A 9,979-nucleotide genomic window follows, 5' to 3' on the forward strand; every position below is an offset into this window, starting at 1 on the left:
GCTAATGTGAGTCCGTAAGTAAGGTTAAATTCCGTTGGACGACGATATTCGCAGCTTCGCAGGTAGTTTGAATGGGATTTTAAGTAGTCTATATTCTGTTTTGGTTGGTGTAATGTGGTTCGAAGTGTAAAAAATTGAGGATACCTAAAAAGGAATTGAAGAATTTTGAGTAATTTAGTAGGAATTTAATCAGTCATTTGTCTTGTTTGAATATATTGTTGTAGGCCCCAAATTTGCATGGTGTGAAAGCTTTTGCAACTGCAGTGAATAAGTTTGATGATTCTAGGAAGAAGGTGGTCACAGAAATGGGTTTTTGAGGGTTATTAAGTATTCCCCTGACTTATGTACCCCGGAAGTTTGTGTACTGGCTGTTGACAAGGGTGATGGCTGACGGTTCCATAACTTTTGGAGATGAGTGTGTGCTTCCTTTGAGTCCTGTGCAGGTTGAGTACGTACTTGGGATTCCCATGGGGTCGCGGGAATTACCGTGTAGGATTCCTGAGGATAAGCAGGCAGAGTATCGCAGAATCTTGGAGAAGTTTGGAAAAAAGGAACACATTTCATTAGTATCGGCTTTAGAGGCACTGATTAGACAGGATGAGGAAGGTAATGTGTTGCCGTTGTCGGATGACGAGAATGCTTATTTAGAGATAGCCTTTCTCATAACAGCTCTGGGCTGCATATTGTGTGCTACGGAAAACACAAGCTACCTTGGGGTGAAGCTTGTACCGTCGTTGTTGGTTTACGACGAGGCGGATGAGTATGACTGGTGCACTTATGTTTTTAACTGGATGGTTGTATCAGCCAGGGGTTTCCAAAGGAAATTTGCTCGTGATGGATATGTAGCAGGTTGCGGGGGTTGTATCCTTTTTTGTTGGTGAGTAAATTGTTGGTATTTGCCTTTCTAGATCAAAAGCTTTTTTAGTAATCTTATATAATTTTCTATCGTGTCCTTAATCTGTAGATTTTTTATCTAGATCACCTCAGTCGCGTCCCAATAAGGTGGGGCGTGAGACCAAGACTGGAGGCATGGTGCGAAGAAAAGATCAATGAGGCGGTTGGGGATGACAAAAAACAATCTGGGGATTTCGGGAAATTGCGGATTAGTATTAGTTTGAATTTTTTTTGATGGGAATACATCCCTGCTGAAGCTGTTGTGTTTGCTTCTTTTTCAGTCGCTGGATGTAGCGTATGGGGAGCCTCATCCGTTGATCCTCGGGACGGTCAAAAGCAAAGGGTGGAAATCGTAGATGTGCAACGGACTACGCGGGAGGTAGACGTAGAAAATATTACGCAGCAGGTATTATGCAAGTCAATGATACTCTCATATGTAGCTCTGTAATGTATAAAAAAATAAGTGACATGTGCTATGGCAGTTGTTAATAGTTTGTGTTTATGCTTTCCTGAAGGTGTTGAATAGAATTACTTCGAAGTTGGCTCTGATAGACACAGAAAATATTACGCAGGAGGTATAGTCCAACTCAATGATAATCTCATGTATAGCTCTGTAATGTGTAAGAAATATGTGACATGTGCTATGGCAGTTGTTAATAGTTTGTGTTTATGCTTTCCTGAAGGTGTTGAATATAATTACTCCGAAGTTAGCTCTGATAGACGCAAAAAATATTACGAGGCAGGTATAATCCAAGTCAATGATACTTTCATATGTAGCTCTGTAATGTATAAGAAATAAGTGACATGTGCTATAGCAGTTGTTAATAGTTTGTGCTTATGCTTTCCTGCTTTCCGGAAGGTGTCGGATACAATTACTCCGAAGTTGGTGGCTCTGATAGATTTTAAATTAGCTGACGTTATGAAATCATTACATAAGCTGATGTCGCAGTGTGTTAACGTAGCTAATGCCAAGAGAGTGTGTAGGGGGGGTGATCGAGAAGGGTAGGCTAACGGAGAAGGATGGTGTTGCGCATGAAGAACAGGGTTTAGCCAGTTGTTTGGGGGGGGAAGACTCAACTGGAAGAAGGTGCAAACGTAGTTGGTAGGGAAGACCATAACGCTGAAGCAGTTTCCGGTGACGATGACCTGGACCGTGTGGTTCAAAATATATCGGTTGATACACTATTGGCAGGGGCTGGGGGTGTGGCCAAGGTGGTTAAGGATTAATCCAATGTGGTTAAGGCTGATGAGGGTGTTCCCTCAGAGTTAAATGGATGTTGTTCTGATCGTGAAGTGGAAGATGGGACCGTGGAGCCTGAACCTGAAATAGTGGTGGGCTTGCTTGGGACGAGGGGAACGACTGTCTTGGTTGATGCTCGGTGCAGTTTGGAAAAGTCATCTTCATCTGATGAGGAAGATGAGTCTGCTGAGAAGAGGGTGGTGAAACCTACCGAGGCAGCCTTGTCAGCCATGTTCACCAATGTGTCAAACACCCGTCGCCATACAGCGGTGGAGACACGTCTGCTGCAGTTTGTAAATCGGTGGAAGGAACTGAAGGATCCACTCAGGTAATTCAGAAAAGTGTAATTGAGTGTGAAAGGTTGTTTTATTGTGGATGCCTTTTGCAAAGTTTTTGTTTTAATTGTAAATTCTAATATGTTTATGTGTATACTTGGTGTTATGATGATGGTTCACCTCATAGCCCTAGGGGTATGGTGATGATAAAGTGTGATAACATAAAAGCCAACCAGAGAGATTGCTATGAAGTGGTGCACAATAAATCACGGGTTTCCACTGATTACGTTAAAATGGCCAATGTGCTATACACAATGGGCCACCAAAGACTTCTGGAACAGGAGCAAGCGTATTTTGCTTGACCCAAGCTTTTCGGTAAGTGGTTCAGGGTTCATTTCACCTTTCGAGTTTCATTTTACGTCCACATTTGATGATGGTCATGCTTGTTGTTTTTATTGTCTGGATCGTAGAATCGATTGTTGTTGAACGAAGGAAACGAAGTACATATTTGTAACAAGTATGCCAAATTTCTCCTGAGCTTTAACCCGTCGGATATTCGAGCGGTCAGCAACTTACTCACATAGTTCAATACATAGTTTTAAATGTGTTTTCATGCATATGCGCTAAATTGTGCTTACGGCATTGACATTGTCAATTAACCAGGTGTTTGTCCCAGTCCTCGAAGTTCCTCAGGATTCCCCTGACGAGTCGCACTGGTGGTGCTTAGCATTACACATGAGGGCTCAGCAGTTGTGGATGATAGATTCCATGTACCCTCACCCGTTCGCCACACATGCCAAAGAGATCGATCTCATGGTACTAGAACTACTGACTTTCATTCTAAACAACCATGGTATTTATTGGGACCATTTGGTAATGTGTAATGTGTTTGTCAAACTACAGCTTAGTGGCATCGACGTCCTTTTCCGACTCTGTGACCCAGCATGGAAGGCTTGTCTGCTACATTCTTGGAGCAAATGCACTGTTGAGATCTTAGAGCCAAAGGATAAGTAAGAATTTGTGTTTCCTTGTTTGCTTATTGTACCAATAACTATCAGCCTACCTTTAAGGTCAGGAGAACGTATCTTCGGCTTTCGTATTGATTGTTGTCCTCTAATATGCAGCTCATACTGCGGTGTTCTTATGCTCGCGTGTATTAAGTTCTTTGCCAGAAGATTCACCGCGAGGTTCAGTGTGGTAGGTGGTGTATATATCTGTTTTTGTGTGAAGATCTCATGAATGGTTGGCTAAAGTGTTTGTTCTGTTCTTACATTTACATGGGACGATTCCTACTGCTCGGGCAAATATGTTCTTGGACGACGTGCAATGTGAGGTGAACGAATTGAAAGACTGTGTGGGAGATGTGATTTCAGGTCCTAGGAAAACATCGAGAAAACTTTGACGTGTTGGTGTTTGTCGACTGACAAACAACTGTAATATTGCCATTTACATTCCATTCCTCCAATGATGATCGTGTTATGTACATTAACGTGTATTAAAAGACCCGGTGTATGTGTCTTTATAGGACTACGGTTTGTGCTGTTTGAACTTGATCAGTTTGTGTTGTCCACACTAGATAGTCTCCTGAACTTTGAGGCGTAATATGTTATGCTTATTTTGCTTTTGTTTTTAAAAACATGAAAATGAGAGATGCTCAAAGCATTTAAAGTCTCGTTTTTTAAAAAGTGCATCAATTTACTCCCATCTTGATAACGATCTCAATCCCTTGAACCTTTGTCTATATACATATTTGTCGCCATGAAATCGAGCACAAACACATGTGATGATTTTTCTTACATGTTTCAAATGCTTAACAGTGTTACAAACTGTTGAAAAGAATATGCTCCCGTAATCTACTTTGAAAAGAATATGCTCCCGTAATCTGCTTCTTCACGTACTCAAACAAACAATATATCCCGTAATCTGTTTCTTCATATGCTCAAGCAATAAACGGTTCTTCATATGCTCCCGTAATCTGTTCCTTCATAACTCAAATGGTCACGAAATGGCCATTAGTTCATCAAGACGTTTCTGCTTCACCTGTGACAGGTGCGATGTGTTCAATGTCATATAAATAATCACTGAGGTAGAATGACATAAATTTAGTATTGAAACTTACAGGTAGCTTTCGAGAAGACGTATTTGCCTTCCCCTTCCCCTTCCCCTTTGTTGTCTTCCCCTTTGACATACCGGGTTTTTCCATTACAGACTTTTCCTGCATCCTCCTCCTAAACACCAGATCCTGCAACACCATTTCCTCCTCCTCAACACCTGCATCCTGCCCAACACCATATGCTGCTGCATCCTCCTCACCACCATCACCATTTCCTGCATTTTTTATCTTCCCCTTTGTCTTACCGGGTTCTGCCATTCCTGCCTTTTCCTGCATCCTCCTCCTAAACACCATATCCTGCAACACCATATCCTCCTCCTCAACACCATTTGCTGCTGCTTCCTCCTCCTCACCACCATTTCCAGCATCCTCCTCAACACCACTTCCTGCATGCTCCTGTATGTATGATATAATAGCATTTAGAAAATAATAACAGGATAAGCAGTCAGACCCTATAAATATTGAAGATAGCATAAATCTTACCGGGCTAGGCTTCTTATTCTTGTTGGTTTTCTTGTAGCCAGTTTCAGCTAACGTTTTGTGCCTTGAACCCTTAGGCCTTCCCCTTTTCCTTTTCTTAATTATAGGGTCTTTGATAACAAGGTCCATGGCAGTTGGACAGGAGTCTACGGCAGTAGCATCAGCAGCAAGATTCCTAAATGAGGAAAACGTTCTGCCTTTAGTGGCTGATGACAATGTACTAACTACAGGAACATTTTCCTTACTCTTCTTGTCCCTACGCTCATTAACAGCTAATTGAAGCTTCGATAGTGTTTCAATTATCATATGGACCGTTTGATCGTCCACCATGCCAGCGGTTTCACATAAGGGCTCGAGTTTTTGCATCATTTTGTTGAATCTCTTCACATTGACCGTGTCCCCCGGATCATGGTAAGCCACCTTCACCCTAGTGTGCTTCCGGGGTATGTCTTCCTACAACGGTCTACAACGTACTTCTCTAGTAGAACTTCAACCAAGTTTTCATCCAAAATCCTAATACAGTGTATGCAAAGTATACCACTAGTCTCAAACTTCCTACAGTCACAGTGCACCTCCTTTGTCATTGGACAGAAAGTAACATTGTAGTATCTTCGCCTGTTTGTAATGACATCCTCACTCGCACCGGGAGGTACTATCCATACACGATCGACCACTGAATACTGAATAAGCTTCTCAGACAAAACCTTCTCTCCTCGGACGTTGCAATACATCATTCTCGTACACTCCTTTTGAACTTCTTGAAACTTGTTGTCCGTTTATAACTTTTGGAATATTTTTTCGAATTTGAATCCACTAACCAACCTCCTAAGGTACTTCGAGCAACGCGCATCTGCACTCAGTTCATCTCGAACACGTTGATCCAAGGCCATGCAATACTTTTGAGGAAACTCATGGAGTTTTGTTTTTCGGTTCACATAGCCGTCAAAAAACCGATTGATGCTCTCCACCCTTTGTGTGGTCTTCATACCGGCCCAAAAAAACTCCTTCACGTACGCAGGAACCCACATATGACTCTCTTTGTGTAGGCTCTGTAGCCATTCATTGCCCTCCAACTTATACTCGGCGATAAACTCTGCCCATCGGGTTTGGAACTCCTCGGGGTCAAAGCTCTCATATACCCGCTCTTTGAGGGGGTTGACAAACTCTTGGTAACTAGACAAAAATGACAACAGCAGAACAGCAACAACAGGTTAGCTTGTCTTCAATATGGGAATCAGATTATTACGCCTTGGAAACTAATATCAAGACCTTGAAAATTGTACAGGCAGGAGGAGGAATTTCACAACATACCGGGCACACTTGCCTAGTTTCTCATGGATCTTGCTCATGATATGCCATATGCACCAACGATGCACCGTGTTTGGCATGACTTCAGCAAGGGGCCTCCGCATAGCTGCCGCTTGGTCGGTCAATATGGCTTTAGGAACTCGGTTGTTCATGCAAGCTAACCACTTTCGAAATATCCACGCAAACGTATCACAGTCTTCATGTGAAACAAGAGCACATCCCAACAACAACGATTGCCCATGGTGGTTCACACCAACAAAGTTCGCAAACGGGAGCTCGTACTCATTCGTTAGGTATGTTGCGTCGAAGAAAACCGCATCACCAAAGTCCTCATAAGCACCCTACTTCTTGCATCCACCCACAACACATCCTTAAGCCTCCCTTCTTCATCCAAACGTTGAGCATGGAAAACAATTTGGTTCCCGGTTTGCATTTTGTCAAAGCACTCCATCATTGCCACCGAGTCCCCTCCTACCATCTTCAACCGCCTAGCCTTGTACACCTCATGTTGTAAATCTTTTATTGTCAGATCCATGTTACCCTTTCGTTCGGTCGCCATGAAACCGTGTATTTGAGAAATTGGTACATCTTGCTCGTAAGCGTCTTCTTCACTTTGGAGGTCATTTGCCTCATGCGGTACTCCTTAACAAGCTTATAATTTGCCGGATCAATCGCGTGATTATGCTTTAGTTCCACGCTCTTTAACTCCCAAAAGCCATCTTCGTTAACTTTAGCATAAACACGGGCCTGACATTCGCACTTTTTCGAAGTCCTCTTCATACCACTTAATTCCTCCTCACATACCACCCCATCAACTAAACCACCTGAACCTCCATGACTCATTGCCTTTGCCCTCTTCTTCGCTTCTCTCCTAGCCCTCATGTCGGGTTTTCCCCAACACTCACACTTCCACGTGACTTTGATTTTTGTTTGGTCCCCCGTCCTAGAATTTACACCTTGAGCCCTTGTCACTCCAAACCCCACCTGCTCAGCATAGTCCTTATAGTAGGCTTCAACCTGTTGCCAAGACTGGAAAACCATCTCTTCCTTAGGCTCCTCAACAACTACAGATATTTCGTTGCTACCAACCACAATGTGCGTCGTATGAATTGTTTCCAGGGGGGATAAATACCTAACATCCATGTCAAGTGCAAGACTACCTGCATCATCTACGTCGTCCATATCCTCCTCCATATGGACGTTACTCCGAAACTTAACTCCATTGCCACAATCACCAACACCAACCTCACTGCCCCTAATAACGCTTTCTGTTTCTATTTCCATAATATCAATCTTCTTCAACAAAAACAATTAACCCTTCAAATAAAGAACACCAACATAATTACTACGACAAAAGTTAATACAGAACGCCAACATAATTATAATATAAAATTCAACACAAATCAACCAAACAAGTTTTCACAGCACACATTCAACCCAACACAAAAATATAACCAACCGACACAAATCAACCAACCAATTGAACAACCAACACAACCAATTTTCACATAACCTCACAAATCAACACAGGGATTTTATAAAAAAACATACGAAGACAACACGTTGTTTTGAAAAGGTAAAAAATTACATTTTAAACAAAATCCTCCAGCCATTTCCGTCAACCTCAACCCCATTTTAACAGAGGAAAAAGTCCTTAACATCCAATTACATTCAAAATTATTCCGATTGCGGTCGAGATTATGAGCTCAATTTCATGAATTGTGGGCGCAAGACAACAACAAAACAAAACTCACAACTGCAACATGCGACGCTTAAATAGATCGGAAAAATACCTCTAAATTCAAATATGTCCGTGTGGTTTCCAACTGGGTCTGTTTATTGGGTCTGGAAGCTGTACAAAACGCCGATGAGTGAAGATCGGAAAACTAGCTGCTAATTCTCTGAACAAGCTTCTAGGTATGGAAGCTGTAAATATTTTCCCGCCAAAACGTCAACAAGGTAACGCCATCCACCTGATTGACGGAAGGATGTCCCCCACTCAGCAATACAGTCAGCAACTTGACACATAGACGAATCCAATTCAGCAACTCAGGAAGTGGGAAACTTCCACTTAATTTCCGAAATGCCACAATGAGTAACAAACCTGTTACTCACAGTAACAGGGATTTACCGATTTCATAAGGCGTAAAATTAGAAAAACATTGTTTATAAACATAGTAATGTTCATGAGATACACAAGCAATTAATACACAAGAGCACAGAAAACAAATTATGATGATCTGAAGTACAGATAGGTTTAATAAGCATTACTTGTGAAGCAATGATGCTTATGTTCTCATGTGTCAAATGGATTCTTCCATTCATTCCCTAATCTATAACATTAATAAGACAATATTTATTTCTTTATTATAGTCACATTATAACCGAAGATATGAGCGATAGCGAAATGTTTCATTACCAATCCATTGCTTCTATGTGGCTAGTGTAACACAAGCTAAAAGAACTCACTATAACAACTAGCCACTCCGCATTTCCATCCAAAAGTCTAACAAGATTGCCCAAAACAAGAGTGAATCATTTCTACACAAGAGATTCGTCATACGTGGCATACTCATGCAATAATGCAGACTTCAAAATAAAATATATTACTCGTATTTCCTTTTCTAGGTATTATCAGTGTGACATAAAATACTCATTTGTTTTTGAAAATTTTGTCTAGAACTACCCTGAAGAAGTAAAGATAGGGTCATTTGTGAACGACTACCTGTTTTATTTTTATTTATTTAGAACTACCCGTAAGTTATTAAACGTTTGGGCAGCAATACCCAATAACGTTTTCCGTCCAATTAAGACGTTACTGGGGCCCACTTTTTCCACCTAATTAACTCCCTCCAACTACCTTCTATCCTCCCTAATTAATTTTCCTCCATTCTCACTCTCTTCTTTCACCTTCCTCATTTCACCTTGAACTCAAAACCCCCAAATTTATTTGAACCCATAAACCCTAATGCCTAATATGAATCACTAATTTAATTGAATTCAATCTCAAAGCCAAAATAACCGAAACCGAGAACTCAATTGAACCCCCAAACCCTAGAAATCAAAACCCCCAAATTTATTTGAACCCATAAACCCCTATAAATCAAAACCCCCAAATTTATTTGAACCCATAAACCCTAATTTGAATCACTAATTTAAACCCTAATTATGTTAATTGCATTCAATTAAAACTTGTAAACAAACACAACAAACAATGAATTAATAAAAAAGTGTGAAACACTGCCTGAATTACCGAGAAATTGCGTTCAATTGCTTGATTATCTTCTCTTATATTTTTTAAGTGAGAATGGAGGGAAAATTAATTAGGGAGGAGAGAGGAAGAGGGAGAAGGTAGTTGGGGAGCTAATTAGGTGGAAAAGGTGAAAAAATAGGCCCCAATAACGTCTTAATTGGACGGAAAACGTTACTAGGTAGTGCTACCTAAACGTTTAATAACTTACAGGTAATTCTAAATAAACAAAAAAAAAATGGATAATTGTTTACAAATAACCCCATCTTTAGAGTAGTTCTAGACAAAATTTCCTTTGTTTTTCTTAACGAACATACAAAAAGAAAAGGAGGTAATATAAGAATAAGAAAGGAAAACAAAAAAAAAACAAACAAAATACTCTCAAACTTACTTAAGCTTATTTGACTAATTTTGGTCAA

The 9,979-nt window shown here is 40.8% G+C and overlaps 2 protein-coding genes across 2 annotated transcripts; one reads left to right on the plus strand and one right to left on the minus strand.

Annotated features, from left to right (window-relative positions):
- The first annotated feature begins 315 nt into the window (after positions 1 to 315).
- On the plus strand, positions 316 to 3,965 carry LOC110717801. The gene is made up of 11 exons (XM_021896576.1): positions 316 to 877; positions 1,176 to 1,300; positions 1,410 to 1,469; positions 1,578 to 1,637; positions 1,754 to 2,462; positions 2,597 to 2,784; positions 2,880 to 2,972; positions 3,073 to 3,225; positions 3,313 to 3,419; positions 3,534 to 3,606; positions 3,689 to 3,965. Exons 6-11 carry the CDS (start codon positions 2,656 to 2,658, stop codon positions 3,809 to 3,811), a joined length of 678 nt encoding a protein of 225 aa, XP_021752268.1. The 5' UTR covers positions 316 to 877; positions 1,176 to 1,300; positions 1,410 to 1,469; positions 1,578 to 1,637; positions 1,754 to 2,462; positions 2,597 to 2,655; the 3' UTR covers positions 3,812 to 3,965.
- Positions 3,966 to 5,778: 1,813 nt separating this feature from the next.
- On the minus strand, positions 5,779 to 6,788 carry LOC110718048 (protein FAR-RED IMPAIRED RESPONSE 1-like). The gene is made up of 3 exons (XM_021896851.1): positions 6,633 to 6,788; positions 6,314 to 6,474; positions 5,779 to 6,175 (listed from the first exon to the last, which is right to left on the minus strand). The coding sequence occupies exons 1-3, from the start codon at positions 6,786 to 6,788 to the stop codon at positions 5,779 to 5,781; spliced, it is 714 nt and encodes a 237-aa protein (XP_021752543.1).
- Positions 6,789 to 9,979: the final 3,191 nt, after the last annotated feature.

The sequence above is a fragment of the Chenopodium quinoa genome, unplaced genomic scaffold (assembly GCF_001683475.1).
Source record: "Chenopodium quinoa cultivar QQ74 unplaced genomic scaffold, ASM168347v1, whole genome shotgun sequence".
Classification (NCBI taxonomy): Eukaryota; Viridiplantae; Streptophyta; class Magnoliopsida; order Caryophyllales; family Amaranthaceae; genus Chenopodium; species Chenopodium quinoa.

Coding starts and splice junctions, on each gene's coding strand:
- LOC110717801 (XM_021896576.1), top strand. CDS start 2,656: ATGAAGTGGTGCACAATAAATCACGGGTTTCCACTGATTACGTTAAAA. Junction 2,973..3,072: donor ACCCGTCGGATATTCGAGCG/GTCAGCAACTTA, acceptor TCAATTAACCAG/GTGTTTGTCCCAGTCCTCGA. Junction 3,226..3,312: donor CCAAAGAGATCGATCTCATG/GTACTAGAACTA, acceptor GTCAAACTACAG/CTTAGTGGCATCGACGTCCT.
- LOC110718048 (XM_021896851.1), bottom strand. CDS start 6,788: ATGGTAGGAGGGGACTCGGTGGCAATGATGGAGTGCTTTGACAAAATG. Junction 6,475..6,632: donor GGGTGCTTATGAGGACTTTG/GTGATGCGGTTT, acceptor ATATTTCGAAAG/TGGTTAGCTTGCATGAACAA. Junction 6,176..6,313: donor AAACTAGGCAAGTGTGCCCG/GTATGTTGTGAA, acceptor ATTTTTGTCTAG/TTACCAAGAGTTTGTCAACC.